General features: G+C 37.6%; 1 protein-coding gene across 1 annotated transcript in view; it reads right to left on the bottom strand.

The window, feature by feature from the left end:
* ek1 (eph-like kinase 1) overlaps window positions 1-9516 on the bottom strand; it is a 55640-nt gene extending 46124 nt beyond the window's left edge. The window contains exon 1 of the mRNA XM_043227001.1: window positions 9291-9516. Coding sequence (XP_043082936.1) covers window positions 9291-9378 — 88 coding nt within the window. The 5' untranslated portion in view covers window positions 9379-9516. The remainder of the gene's footprint in view (window positions 1-9290) is intronic.
* Between the last annotated feature and the right edge of the window lie 6691 nt (window positions 9517-16207).

The following is a 16207-nucleotide window of genomic DNA, read 5'->3' as shown; positions in this document are numbered from 1 at the left end:
ACAGGCCTTGCACAGCCCATTAATACAAACAGCAGGTAACATTTAACTCTCAGCAAGGCAAAATTTGTTCCACCTGAGACATCGGTTTTGGCTCAGCAAACATTTTTTGAACAACTGCTGTACAGTCCCTGATGAAAAGACTGGCGTGCTGTGTTTAGGACACCAGGATGCTTAAAATCACAAACAAATAATGTGCTCAAACTTCTAAACCAGCAACACAGTCTATGTTGGCTCTCTGAACAATAAAGGTCTTGCTATTTTTTTCTTGTTTTGCTATTTTAACCAGCAATACTACTTGGTCAACCAGTTGCACCTGCAAGATCAGGTGCAAACACCTTTACTGACAACGTTTTAAAAGTAAACATAATTACTAAGCTGGTCTTTCAGCAAGGCAAACAGGGACTAACCAGAATAAACCAGCATGAACATTATAAGATTTTAGCAGTAAGTAGCCCAGGCTAGATTATTGTTTACTTTAATTATCAAAGGACATTCCAAGAAAGCCACAAATTAAAAGACACTTTTAATAAAAATAAATAAATAGCATACATGGCAAAACATGATTGATTTGCAATTTTTTAACCATACTTACTGATGCTAACAAAACTATGACAAGCCATTTTTGCAATTTCAACAAAACCCATCCATGTTAATATTACCTAACTCACCTAGCAAACAGAAAGGCTTATGCAACCAAATGTCACAGAAAGTCAAATGTTTAAGGAGCCTCCAAATTCCTAGTTCAAACACAATTCTATTTCTTTCAAATCTTTGTCATCCAAAAGGTGAAAGATCCCTTTATTCTGCCTGTCAAAGAAAAAGAGAAGTGAGTTTTTCCACAAAGCTGGTGTTTCTATGGTCCTTAAAGAAGAATATAATCAGGCTAACCAAAAGACTTGACAGTACCATGCAATAAAATGACTTTCCTAAAAATACATTTAGGTACCTTAGAAGTCAAAATTATGTAAAAGAAATCATTATAAATTACATTTTCTGTCACTATATTAAAGGAACACTTTCTTTGAAAATAGGCTCATTCTCCAACTCCCCCAGAGTTAATAATTTGAGTTTTATCTTTTTTGAAACTATTCAGCCGATCTCCGGGTCTGGCAATAGAACTTTTAGTATAGGCCATTGAATGTGATTAGAACAATAGCATTGCATTCAAAAATTATCAAAGAATTAGCTATGCTTCCGGTCTAATCAGATTCAATGATCTATGCTAAGCTACGCTAAAAGTGCTATCGTGCTAACTTAACTTAACGAAATTAACTTTTTTTTTCAAAAGGGTCATAAACTTTAAAGACAATGCAGGTAAAACATTAACTCATTAAGTTGTCGTATATAGCCAATTAAATATATCCCCCATTATCCCAAAAATGGTAAGATTCTTGTACAGGGCCATGTGACGTTTACTAAAACAGCTGGTTAGAAAGACTAGAGGATAGGGGCTTTTCTTCGTCATTAGCTCTCAGTCGTGCAACTGCGGATGTGGCAAATGCAGGAATCCCTCGGGGGGTTGGGAGATCTCGCCACCTCAGGCCAATAGATGAGATTAACCATTAACACCGGGGAAAAGTGCAGTGGTCAGCAATCACCTCCAATATACACAGGTGAGCAAAAACTTAAAAATGGAAAAAAGGAGAAGAGTAGATCAAGAAAGAGAGCGAAAGGATAGATAAGCAGCTGGATGTGTGTCCTCAGGGAACCGAAAAGGTCACTCTCGCTCATGCATGGCCACTGTCTTCTCAAATATCCTTTACTAAAATAGGTAAATCAATCTATAAAGATACTATTTTTAACTCTGAATATTTATATTCTGGCAGGATTCAGGACTATTGGGCATTAAACTGTTTAAAATATACTTGATTTGTATACATAAAATATGGTATTTATACACACTTCTGTCACTGGTCAGAGAAATGCATAGCCCCGTCCCAAACTCACACCATTGTTGAATATGTTGTTGTGTCAGGCTGATCAGGATTCTTAAAGAAACACAGCAACATTCTCGACAGTGCTTTCAAAAAACGAAATATGAAAAGAGCAGTACGTCTCTTTTACGTGTTAGAAAGAATTACTTCTGCTGAGATGTGCATCTGATGGACATATATATCCCACGGGAACATGGGAGAGGAACTGTGAATGTCAGTATAGCAGCACAACTGATGCCACAAGTCAAATCACAATAAGAGGATGAAGAATGCAGTATGTTCAAATTTCAGTCTCACAACTTACTTTATGACCACAAAGTAGGGTCGTCATCACATGCAGACAGTACCCGATTTCAGACACAACCATAGTGTTTATTTTTAGTTTTCTCTGAATATTAAGTTAGAAAAGTATTGAACACCAGCAAAAAAAACCCCTATGCATTTCACCTTTAAGTCTCATAAGTCTTCCACATTTGTAAAAAATCTTGTATGGTTTGAAGAAAAGGACCCTGGTGTTACTGAAGCACAAAACACAAAGCCTGCAAAGACTGATATGTCGGTTTCCACAGCATCCACTTCAAGCACATCTATCGTAAGAGATTGCTATCGTACAGTCTACTTGGCAGAAGTGGTGGGGTGTATTTGAAATGCAGTCAGCAGTTCCTGTCAGTCATTGCTGGTGGGGAGTCAGAGGTCTGCTCTACTGGGAGGTGGTAAAAGAGCCTCTATTCTGCCTCAACAGACTGATGAGACCTGCCACAGAGATCCAGCCTGTCCAGCAGAACCATCACACTTATCTGACTCAATGCCCAAAAGAAGAGCCATCCAGTTACAGCTTGACATCCATGAGTGATCTCCTAATGACTACTGACAAACCTGTTTAACACGTATGAATGAAGATGTTGTGGTATTTTCAAAGCAGACATATTTATGTGCAGTTTATTTAGATGAACCAAATATGCCAATGCTTTTTTGCTACCTTTACATGCTCCTGTAATTATCCAAAATATGAGTTTCCTAGTAAGAAATTGGACATGACAAACATTGGACAAACAACCATTTGATGCATATTGTATACATTTTGTTCACAGCAAAATTCTTAATTTGAACAAAACTACAGAATCATCAGCAAGCTGACTAACTAGCACAGTGAATTTATGCATTAGTGCAATAGTTAATGTTTAAATATCTAACAACAAATAGGATGTAACTTTTTATTTAAAAAATATTGTGGATTTACTAGAAAATCACAATGCATTTTGCCTTTACAAGGAATGAACCTGTTTACTTCATGATTCCTATCAGTCGTAAGTGTCAATTGTTCAAAAATTGAGATATGCATCATCTGAATAAATAAGCTTTCCACTGACGTATGGTTTGTTGGGATAGGGCCATATTTGGTCGAGATACATCCATCTGAAAATATGGAAACACTGAAATTACTGAGAAAATCACTTTTAAAGTTGTCCAAATGAAATACTTAGGAAGGCATTTTACTGATCAAAAATTAAGTTTTAATATATTTACAGAAATAAAATAAATTTTAATATATTTAAGAAATGTACTTAACATCTTCATGGAACATGATCTTTACTTAATATCCTAATAAAACAAATATACCCAAGCATCTTAACAGTCCAGGGTTACATATGTCTTTAAACTCCTGTTGCATTTGTCTAATTTTAAATTAGCAATTAGAAATTAAAATAAACTTTAACAAATCACAATATATAATAATACACTTATTACATAGCTCTCTTTGTGACTCATTTACTACAAACCATAACTGAGGTTTCCTGATGTATCAATGAAATCCCACGCTAGACTTTTATTTTAATGTTCTTTTAGTACTTTTCCTGGCTGTGAGTGAATATTTTGCTGACAGAATGTCATAATCTACAGATCATGATCTTTAGACTGAAGCCATAGGAACCGTGCCAAGCTCCAAACCACAACACGAGACAGATAAGACTCAACCAAGACAGAAATCACCACACAATCACTGTTATCGCTCAGACAAATGCCAGAGAACTACAGAATCACATTGCCAAACAGGCTTTGCTGAGATAAACTTTGCTCCACCCACTCAATGAAGAATGGACACTCGCAGAAGGGTAAATTGAAAAAAGTTAGGAAATATTCAGGTACTGAGGATTATCTAACTCCATCACATGAAATGCCAAAGAACTACAAACTACAGCTGGATTTGGGTATGATTTTATCAAAAGTATACATTTGTATTTTAACTTTACCTTTAGACAGGAAGCACGTCAGCATTTGAATTACAGTGAGCACGAGGGCCATTTCAAAACCTAATAATATGTGTAATGTGTGTCAGGCAAGACTGACTGGCTATGCCAAGGTCTTTTTAATGATGAGAGGTGTACACAGGCTGCTGCCAGACATGGCATGAAATGGTGACCTGTGTGTTAGTTAGTTGAAGACAGCAGGGAAGACACTCTTGGGAAGCCTCATTAGAAACACAGACACGGCTCGGACCACACCTGCTGCATCGATGAGTCTGAATGTGTGTGTGTGTGTGTGTGTGTGTGTGTGAGATGCACAACAGTGATAAAACTGCACCAGTGCTGGACATGGAATCCCAAGAGGGCATGAAACAGGTTACAACAACACAACAGCACAAGTCATAATTAGAGAGATTAAAATGGGCCGCACCAGAAGAAGATGACATCACCTTTGAGCTTGTGGTTCATAACGTCTCTTTATAATTAAGGCTGATTAGTTTCTCAGAACACCGTTTATGAGCAAGATGTCTGCTAAAACTAAAACAACAATTTGTCTACCAATTTTTTTTTTTTTTAAATAAATAGCTGTTCAAGTTATGCACCAAAGTTTAATACCTAGGTTTAGGGTTAGGTTTGATCTCCAAATGCGAACGTTTCATAAAACAAATGTAATTTGCACTTATTTAATTTCAATCAAAGAAAAAAAACATGTAGTAATATGCATGAAACAGCCGTTTTCAAATTCGGGATGAGTCTCTAAGCAATTAAGCCTTGCATTAACAAAATGCAGGGGTCCAATCCAATAAAACCTCCCAGGAATCATAGCGCACGAGCCTCAAATCCCCAGGAGAGCAGGCCATCAGTGATAAGCGTAGTGCTGTTAATGAGATACGCACAACAGAATTCACACCGTCTCAGACATTAGAAAACATTAAGGCCGAGTATTAGGTACAGAGATTAGAGAGCATATTAATGAAGGTGAAGGAGTGGGCCTCACAATAACGACAGATCAAAGCTGTTGTCGGCTAAAAGGGTTTCGGCCACGTGAGCACACATGAACACACAAGGGATCTGTTTTAATCAAGTCTCATTACCTTACCAGAACCAGAAATATCATAAATGCAATAATGCTAAGCCCTCAGACAAAAGTTTGGCTGATAAAACACCATGGCCTTTGACATTTGATGGAAAGGTGGGATGCAAGTTGATCTTCTTCCTTTAAGTGACAAAGGAAATGTACAAATCCAACCGAAATTAAACATGGAATCCTATTCTAGATAATCTAGCATAAATGTCTCATGCTTGTTTGAGATTTTGGAATCCACTGACTTTCACAGCGGTTAAACAGTCATCTTTTATGTTCCAAAAAGGACATGTTTGGAATGGAATAAGGTTTAAGATTAAGATTAGATTTCCACCAGATCAGCTATGCGCACAGTTAGATGAAATATGACACTGATATGCTCAAGTAAAGGTAAATAGTGCAATAATGAATCGTCTCATTTAGGAGATTCACATGGTATTTCCGGCAATGATCCAAAGCACTCATGTGCTTCTATCCTGAAATGCCACAGGCATCGAGACTCGTTCTACCGCATGAGCTGTCTGATCTGCAGGAGTCTGGATGCAGCCAGGGGCGATAAGGTTTAAGGTGTGCCATTCAGAGCAGCAGGAGACAGAAAAAGTAATAGCTCTCATGTTAATGGTTTTGACTCATAGTTATATATATATATATATATATATATATATATATATAAAAATCAACTTTGAATTTGAGTTGACTCACTCCACTGAATCAATCAACCTAGGCTCTCTGGAAATACTGCACACCTGTAGCATACAATTCACTGCCGTTTCAAGCAGAAATGAACACTGGAAGCAGCGAAACAGCAGCTATTTGTATTCCTAAAAAATTTTTTTTGCACAATACTATCTTATGACCTTTGCATCATATAATCATCTACATATGTATGGCTTTTCTGATGCAGCAAACTTGCTCAGATGCCCACCTGGTACAGCATTGCAATGTAGAGTACTGAGGACATAAAAATTAAGTAAAAAAAAAAGCTTGTAAAAGCAAGCTAAAAGGGCATGGCTGATTCACCCAATGCGTTATTCTCACGTTAGCAATGACCTTTTAGAAAACACAGTTTTTTTTCTGTTGTGACACATACAGCAGCCACTGTAACAAAACGTTGCCAGATTCAATTTCACATCCATCTGTGTTTTTAGCGCCACTTATTGTTGTAAAATGTCCAAAAAGCAACATCATTTTCCAGAAATATCATTACAGGCGCATGTTTCCAATGAGTCCGAGTTGGAATCAATAGCGTTTGTCTCTGAGCTTTATATCAGCAAATACATCTGTTGGACATCAGATTGGTCCATTAAAAGTCATATGACCGTGCAAAATTTGATTTTGTAATGCTAGCTTCCAAGTTTCCAACCTGGATTCATATATCGTAATGTTCAATAATGAACTGCATGGCAGGTATAGAACAGCAGCGCCGTCCCGACTAATTAAGATCTGTAAATGTATCTTAGGTAAAGCAAATACCAGTCAAGCACTTGAACTATTCATTTATAAATCCTCCTTTTTACCAACTAGAAGGGGAAAAATAACCAATATGCTCTGAAAACAAAAAGAAGGCCACAGGTTAGACTAATCAACAGACTTCCTCAGACAACCCAGAAACAAGAGAGATGCAAATTCAGGCTTCTCTTTAAGTCAGTAGCTAAGAGATGGTGAGAGGGAGAGTGAAAGAACGAGAGCAAAACAGAGCCTCCGAGCACAGCTGAATTGAACATAAAAAGTGTGTTTTCTCATGCTAATTTCCCTGCCAGAGTGCCGGGGAGAGAAACAAAAGCAGACGAGAGGAACCGTCACTAAATGCAGTAAGAACGTGCACAAAGGACGAGCTAATGAGGGGGACCTTGGCGCTAACTAGAAAAACAAGAGGGCAACAGAAGGCACTTATTAAAAATGAAAAGATCTTTATATAGTGTAAAAGGTTGTCACAGGTATCTATGCTTTCAATTTATAGTTAAACAACCCTAGATCACTGGTTCTCAACCAGTCTATTAATAACACCATGACCTGCCTAAGCCTAATAATAAGCAAAAATATTCACATATTTGGGTTGCACGTGATAATCAAAATGGTTTCACGCTGTTGCCAATAATTCCAATATTTCTCATCTGTCTTATTTGGCTAACACTAAGTGACAATTTATTTCTTTTTCTATTCAAACTATGCTCAATTATATGTAATTACGTTACAGTGTATAATTTATTTATCAGAACATATTTGCAGCCCATTTTTGGTCTTTAACCAGCTAGTTAAGAACCACTGCTATAGACCAAAAAAAGTTTTTATGCTTGCGTGAATTAAGCTTTTTTTTTCAGTGATTTTAAAAATGTTTTTGCAACATCTCGGCCTTTATCATCTCCAGAGGGGTGTAAATATCCAAGCACTGCACTAATGCCTTCCAAAAACAGAAAATGTGCTGAGGAAGTCAGTCATTTGGACCCTGAATAGAAAAACCAATGCAGTCATTAACATTAAATATGTGCTGATGTTTTTCAGTTTGGCCAGAAGACAGATATCAAGCATATGTCGATACGGGACATGTCACCATCCTTAATGCAGAAAATGCTTACGAGACGAAAAACTCCAGTGCAAGATAGTTAATGAACAGTTTGTTGAAATGAACACAGATGTGCATCTGCTCACAACACAAAACATTCACAGAACCATATTGTAAAATCACCTCAGGGATACCACCAGCTGGCGATCAGAAGAAGTGCACACTTCTGTAACAACTGCATTTTACACCAGACAAGTGATAACCCTATGTAAAGCTCAAATATATACTTAAATGTAATGATTACTGAGACGCACTAATGTCAGTGAAGTACAACAGCTCCCACTGTCAAAGCCCTCCATAGCGTGTTTTAATTTCCCAAAGCCTCCAGTCAGCCAAAGACATCATGTCTAAATGCTCTCCACAAAATCCTATCTGATAGATTCCACCTAAATGTGTATTAAACCCACAATTGAACCTTCCTTCTGACAACAGCACAATGGGTGGCTTAATCCTAATCTCATAACAATGAGAAGTAAACCCATTTTAATCCAGTGAGGTTAATTTATTGTCTGATTTTTGAAGGCTCTGAGTGAAATAAAGTCACTGTGGGCTGTGTTTTTTGTTTTGTTTTTCAAATTACATCCTGCATCTTTTAACATATATCTGAAAACGGCTGATATCTATCAGTTTTGGATGACAACGTAGCATTTTAAAATCGCAAATGTCTATAAACATCACTGGTCCTCTTGAAAACGGAAGAAATCTAATCTTATTCACTTCCCTCGCTCAAAAAGCAACTTTTCTCGTGCCATGTTAAATCGCTTTCAAGGGTCAAAGAACGTGATTATACAGGTCTGGATGGGTTAGAATACTGGTCTCTGTTGGAGGAGCTCTCTCTGATCTCTTCTAATTAATTGTTTAATTAAGCAAATGAGTGTCTCGCATCCATTTGTCAATGCTCAGGGCATCGCCTGTCCAAAGCATCCCTGGAAATGCCAAACACGGCAAACCACTATTTAGTAAATACAGCTTGATTTAATATGAGCTGTGTTACAGATGCTGGCAGTTTTCTGTGATACGTTACTGTATATATCTATTTATATAAACCACGGCTACGCATCACCTGTGACCGCCGCTCAAGATGTGTTTCTACAAGTCAGAACAAACTACAAGTCTTGAGTCTTAAAAAATAAATAAACTTTTGGGCGACGTTGCTTTATGTTTGGATCATAAACACATCCTAGAAGTCAATCCTTCCAACTCAACAATGTGAAGTCAAATTATTAAATCATTCATCGAATGCTGCTCCGCTAGGGTTCTTGTTTTTGCTACTCGGGATAGATAACGAGAATCCTGTATTTTAACGAGTGCTTATCCAAGGCATGTCCTATCTTTTAAGCATCCAATTTATTGCCCAGGGAGAGAAACGAATGTACGCAAATTTGCATTCATTCATTGCCAAAGTCCAACGAAATCAAAGAACATCCAAAGCGCGCAAACGTGACAGCGGCTGTATGCCTTACCTTCATTATCCGGATAATTCCTCAAGGCCTGACACAACACCAAAATATGAAAAAGAGCAAGGAAAGGGTAAATCCTAAATAGAGCCATTTTCAGGCGGCTCCACGCGCCCGCATCCCTGTGCGTAAACTTAGGCTGGTGAGCCGGTGGCCGCTCTGGAAAACTGAGCTGAACTGAGCTGGAGAGGAAACAGCGCGCCTGCTTGAAGGAGGATCCCACTCTGGCTCGAGACGCGCTCTCTGGCTGCAGCGAGCTGGATGAAGGAGGCGTCACGAGTGTGTGCGTCGCGTCAAAAGTAGGCGTGAGTAAACGAGTTTGCTTTGGAGAACTTTAGCTGTAAATTGTGTAAAAAGTGATGGTTACTGTCAGCATTTAGATTAGACAGACAGACAGACAGACAGACAGACAGACAGACAGACAGATAGACAGATAGATAGATAGATAGATAGATAGATAGATAGATAGATAGATAGATAGATAGATAGATAGATAGATAGATAGATAGATAGATAGATAGTGGATTCACAGAGTTAGCCCGTTTTTGTTTGGCCAGAAAAACGAATTTGCACGCCCTGCTGTCCATTTTGACCGGTTGATGGAAAACAAGCTTATGTGAATTGCACACATTTAAACAATTTGGGGAAGGTATCTTGAATTATTCATGGAGCAGTTAAAATACATATAACCATTTAGTCAGTCATCGTTTTGATTTAACCCTTTTATTTATTTAAATGAAACTACTTTTCAAAGCTTTTCAAAGTTTTATTCAACATTTATACGCCATTTGACAAACTGTGGCCATTCATGTCACTTAAAGCACAATTAGTAATATTCTTTTAGCGTTTATGCAAAGAAAAGCCATTTTATTTCATTTGTTTTGTTTTTGCTGTTATTGTTGTTTGTTGAGTTAAAATATAAAACCTGGTGAAATTATTTATGTCAGTACTTTTTGAACAATTCCAGCCCATTTTAACAATACAATGATAATGCTGATAACTGTGAGAATTTAGGTCACTACAATTGTGATAAGAAATTGTCATACCGTTATATCTCTAATATATAGATAATTTAAAAAAGATGATAGTTGTTGTCAGTTTATGGTTAGATAGATAGATAGATAGATAGATAGATAGATAGATAGATAGATAGATAGATAGATAGATAGATAGATAGACTTATAAACTTCCATCACTCATTGGCAATGACTTATGGACATCTAGATCAGAGGGTCAAAGTCACTTTAAAGCCCTGCTGCGGCAACGTGCCGCCATGTTCACTTGACCGTGTAAGTCATATCACAGGCATGGGGACGCAAAGTGAACCCACACAACAGAGCCCATTAGACCAAAACATCAATGTTTGGTATTTAAAGATGAAGGTCAAATCAATACTCTTACTCTCTTGGAAAAAGGCCACAGTTTTTCCACTCTGCCAGCTGGTTCCTCCCACGCAGGAGCCCTCATAAGCTCTGTCACCTACCAAAAAAAATGACATCACATTTCATGTGCCTGAATGTGATGGCAGGGAGTGTAAATGAGATGTCTCTACTGTGTAAACTCTCTCGAACAATGGCTGACAGACAATCAGGCACACTGCCCGGGGTGTGTGGAGGAGTGCCGGGGGTGTTTATGATGGCTCAGACAAGCCTGTACACACCAGAGCTGAAAAATAAATGCAGTGAGTTTTCTTAGTGCCACTCTCTTTTTATCTGCATTTCTCTGTCTTTCTCTTGCTGTCTATCACACTATTGGTGACAGGCAGGACAGTCTGGAAAAAAAAAAAAAAAAAACATGTGCATGCAGCAACCAAGAAGCTAAAGTTTCCACAAAAACAAACCTTCCTTACTTTTACATGTAATTTAAAGGAATAGTTCATTTATTCACCCTCGCGTATCACTTTCTTTCTTTTCTGTCAAACAAAAATTTTTTTTAGGTTGTCATTCTGTTGAATGCATGAGGAATAAAGCTTTTTATCCTTGTAAAGCATGAAAAACACCATGAAAATGCAATAAAAGTGTTTCAAGCAAATAGAGTGCTATGTATTTTGATGCCATACAATGGTGTAATATGAGAAAAAGTCTAAATTATTCACTCATTATTTTCCTCTCCGTGTATTCAAGAACCACTGTGACTGGATCGAATCTATGCGCTGAACACAAGAACCACTCAAGAACTCACAACAACATTCATTCACAAATTAAATGTGTATGTTTTTCGGATTTGCAAAACTTTTCAGCAAGCTTAAAAAAAACATAAAGGAGAATAAATTATGATAGAATTTTCTTTTTCGCATTAACTATCTTTAATGTATTGTGTATCCCTAATCTAAAATTCATGCAAGTTTCATCCACAGAGATTGGAAGTGAGCTGAACTCAAGAAACATAAATCAGATTTTTCTTTCATAGATTATTTTTGAAACACATCAAAATATTAATTGCTAATATCTGAGTTATAAAGCTGTTCTTCAACAAATAAAAGACTGCATTACTGTCATCTATTAACCAGAAAACAGGGACATTATATTGAGGTTTGAAGCCTATAAAGATCCAAAACAACAAAAAGGTGAATAAATGATCACAGATTTTTTTTTCTTTTCTTCTTTCATTTTTTTTAAATGTCATATTTCTTTACTTTAAAATAACTAAGGGCCTGCTGAATTTTTTAAATTACCCCCCTGCATGCATCAGTGACCTGTCAGATGAACCTTCCTGTTTGGGGAAGATGTGGTCACGACGTGTCTTCCACAATGTCTCCCGCTGCACCACATCCCAACATAAACCCGTTTCATTATTTAGCTCAGAGGAGTGAGAGTCTGTACCCATCAGCCTGAGAATCCAAAAGCTGTGGCGGATCCGAGATCTTCATGCCCGCTTTTATTAATGAAGTGGGAGGGACTTTGACAGGTGTAACAGGGCTGACAAATACATATCAACCTTCAACCTAAGACCTCCTGTTGGTTAGAGCAGATAGCTCCAGCCTAATGAGGCTTGCTGGCAAGCTCCAGAGGCCAGACAGAGCACGAATGATCATGTCAGCTGCAGCCGAGAGCCACATGCTTTCATATTTGTCTATCATGGATGTGTAACCATGGTGGATGGGCACAGGAAGGGGGGTTTGCAGTGGAGCTCTTGAACTTTGAGCGGGGCCCCTCCGGATCTCCAGAACCCTGCTGCTGCTGCATATGGGAAGAGCCTTTAATATGGAGAAAAATACCACTCAATGGGTTTCAGTGGCTTGACTGTGATGAATACATTCTTAGAAAAAGCCTTTATCCTTTTTTAAGCACCCTGTACTTGGACTACTGGTTTCACTGAAGCGTTTAATGTTAGCGAGAGATTTTAGTTCATCTTAATGAATAATAAATTAAATTCTTTATTAGTATAATTTTCACATGTATACTGGGCCCATTAATTACCAATTGTAATCTGTTACTGATTCCAAATTACATGACAAAAATTTTAGTTAGTAATGTAATGTAATATAATAATAGTACTTTTTGATTACTTTTAAACTAACAACGATTCGATTCATATCATTAGTGCTGGGTAGTAACTGATTAATGTAATCTGGGCTACACAATCAGATTATATTATAAGTTTACAGTCCACTTCCACATTACTTTAATGAACTTATTCTTTGAACTTGGGAACTCCAAGACTGAACTTCCCAGACTGTGCCCACAGAACAGAGCCATCTGGGACAGGTTAAACGAGGGCCGTGCCACTCCACACAGATCTGAATCTTTGGGCCCCAAATACTGACCCTAGGGCTCCGTCTACTGAAAGAGAGCCTTGCCCTGTCTGCCATGGAGCGGGGGCCGGGTCTTAGGTCCCTCCCGCCCCTCTAGAAAACGCGCATTGTGCACTTGCCTCTTCCCACACTCCTGTTCACCTCTGGTGGGTGGAGCCTGGACCCCCGTCAATCAGCCGGCATGCGGTCCCTGATGCACCGCAAGCCAGCACAAAAGAGCTTTTTTGTTTTTCGTTTGGTTTTGTGCAGCTCTACAAAAGTGTCTGGTGCAGAGAAAGAGAAAGGGCCGCTTGCGTGTCTGCTGCAGGTTTCTGGAAGTTGCTAAGGTTTCTCTTATGTGGTAAGGTTACACTGAACATGCACTAAGCTACTTCTAGTAAAATGAAAAACAAAGTCTTTTTCCAGCAGAAAACCTGGCTAAAACACATTGAGAGTTCAGTGAAAGCAGGCAATGTAAGGCCACATGCCTGAGTAAAGTTCAGTGCTTTGTTTATTTCAGTCCATGGAGTTATTTGAAGCATCAAAGATGTTTTATAGCTGTATGAATGAGTGGCTTAATCTCTGCTGCACTGTGACAATTTCAATGGGAAAGAAACAGAAAAAAGTGCAACTTAATGATAGGATTTTCACCTGTTTTTTATTGTGGCTCCTAAACAGATAGTTTCATTTTTATCTGTCTGGCTAGTGGCACCGACTACAAATGCACTTAATGTTAAGTGGATAAGTAAGGTCATACTTAAGAAGTAGACTTAAGTTGGGCTCACGTTATTGTGCTGTGAGATGTTTCCAATACATTGATTTATTTGTGGCAGCTCTCCACAATATCCGAACTGACCTCCATTAATACATTTTCCAAAAGGCTTTGGCTTTGTTGAATAAAGTACTGCATATTTCAAAACGCTGCACATGTTTTTTTACATCACTGTATCCCTGAAGAAAACTGACTGTCTATAGAAATGTTTTGACATCAATTTCATCTTACCTTAAGCGTTTGTTAGCTCACACATCCTGATATTGCTGAGTTCTATGTATTCCTGGGTCAATATATTTTCTTGACACTTGGACAAAATTTTTTACTGACTTTAAGCCTAAAACTTCACAAACACTATAGATTGGTCCTTCAAGAAACAGATTCTTCAAATCTCCTTGTGAGATCAGGGCTGCTTGGTGTGCAGCTGCTATCTGTTTCTGCGGCTCCAAAAGCGCAACCTTCTGGCAGAAATTAATTTGCATTTTCAATAAGCCCTTCTGATTTAACAGCAAACACATTTAGCTTGTAATCAGATATAACCTACTCTTTGCTGTTGTTAATTCTTTGTGAAATCTGCTGGAAGTTCATTTTGGGCCACAAAAGCGTGCACGTACAGTAACATTTGTTTCTTTGTAACAACCGTCTATAGCGTTAATCTTCAAAGCTCCAATAGCCCAGAAAATTAACTTCAATGTTTTTCTTCATCCTATTCTAAAATTATGAACTGATGCTTAGGTGTTGTGTGTTATTGAGTGTTGCTATGTGGTTGCTAAGGTATTTAGGAATAGTTTTAGCATGTTTCCATGTGGTTGTTAGGGTGTTTTGTGTGGTTGCTAGGTGATGTCTCAGTGATTTTATTTCATGATATAATGTTTTATTTAAACAATACAATGTAGGAATAATTGACAAATTGATTAATTAAATTACATTAAAAACAACAACACTTTATAGTGTTTATATCTATACATATATAGGTGTAATAACAAAATAGTTTTAGAAAGTTTCATTATTATTTACTACAGAGGCGATAATAAAAAAATCACAAAAATTAAATGAATTTGTTTTCAAAAGTCAACACATTTGAGCTAAACATAGCTTTAAAAAAATTTGAGGCAGAAATACATGTTAATATTTAAGCCTACTTAAAGCCTGCACAGGTTCAATAAATATACACATTTCCCGGAAAACCCCGTGCTACCCGACTGAGAGAAAGTGAAAACAGCGGCTTGAGCGATTTCAACATGCTGTGTGTCAGAGATTGTAATGCACGTCCTGATTTTGCTGAGTTCTATGTGTTTCTGGGTCAACATATTTTGCTGACCCTGGAACAACATTTAATCCAAAAATGTCATCAAAGGAAATTATAGATGAATGACACTGATGTACAAGCACCAGACGCTGATTGTAAGCCTAAACTTCACAAAAACTATAAACTGGTTCTTCAAATCTGTTGTTCCAGGGTCAACAAAGATGTTAATGAACATGTCGAATCAGCAAAATCAGGTTCTGCAGATGGGCACCATATCTAATACATAACACACAAGAATAAATTGATTCTTCACTGTCTTTTTTGCAGTTCACTTCTTAGTTGTTTAGAAGATTAAAGTAACTATCAAAATATTGTTTACACCTTTCAGTAAAACATGACACATTTTTACATTATAAATTAACTTGTTTTTTCTCATATTTATGCATACTTACTATATAATAAAATATCAATTGTATCTTTGATAAAAAAATGTTTACATTCATGTTTCATTCTCTCCGTTTCACTTGTGTGCTGGTGCATCCTGGCGAATGTGAAAACAACTCACAGACATTGTTGAAAGAGCCTATTTCTGGGAAATGTTACCAATATGTTTTCCGAACTATTCAAAAAGAAAACAATTTAACTCTGTATTAAGATCCTCTTAAAAACCACCTAACACATTACCGAAAACCATTTCCCAGTATCTCCATCACTTTTTCCCTCCGTTATTGTTCCTCAGACACTTACACAACACACCCCTGGAAGAACAAAACCTTGTCAGAGTTGTTTATTTTGTAATGTCTCTGAATATGTCTTCTTCTGCTATACTTTAGAGGGCACTGGATGTCTCTTTCAGATCACAGAGGAGAGAAAAGACTCCCATCCCTCTGGCGTGGTTATATAATAACCAAGAGAGAATGTTTTTTCAGCGCCGACTCTGTGATGTTGCACATCACTCGGGTTCATTGGGTTTCTGCTTCCATCGTCCCTGTCAAAGACACTCCGAAAAAGAATCCCGCTTCTCTCTATTTCAAGGCAGAGAAACGGATCAATCTTCAATGCTCCGGTGCGGATTAGTCTTTGTAATTATTTGAGATCTCATTATCAAACAGCTGCTCTACCTAATTTAATCAATATTTAGTGATAAGACATCCAGCATGCATTCAGCT

The sequence above is a fragment of the Puntigrus tetrazona genome, chromosome 24 (assembly GCF_018831695.1).
Source record: "Puntigrus tetrazona isolate hp1 chromosome 24, ASM1883169v1, whole genome shotgun sequence".
Classification (NCBI taxonomy): Eukaryota; Metazoa; Chordata; class Actinopteri; order Cypriniformes; family Cyprinidae; genus Puntigrus; species Puntigrus tetrazona.
Note: the sequence above shows the minus strand (reverse complement) of the source record. Positions and strands in the feature narration are given on the sequence as shown.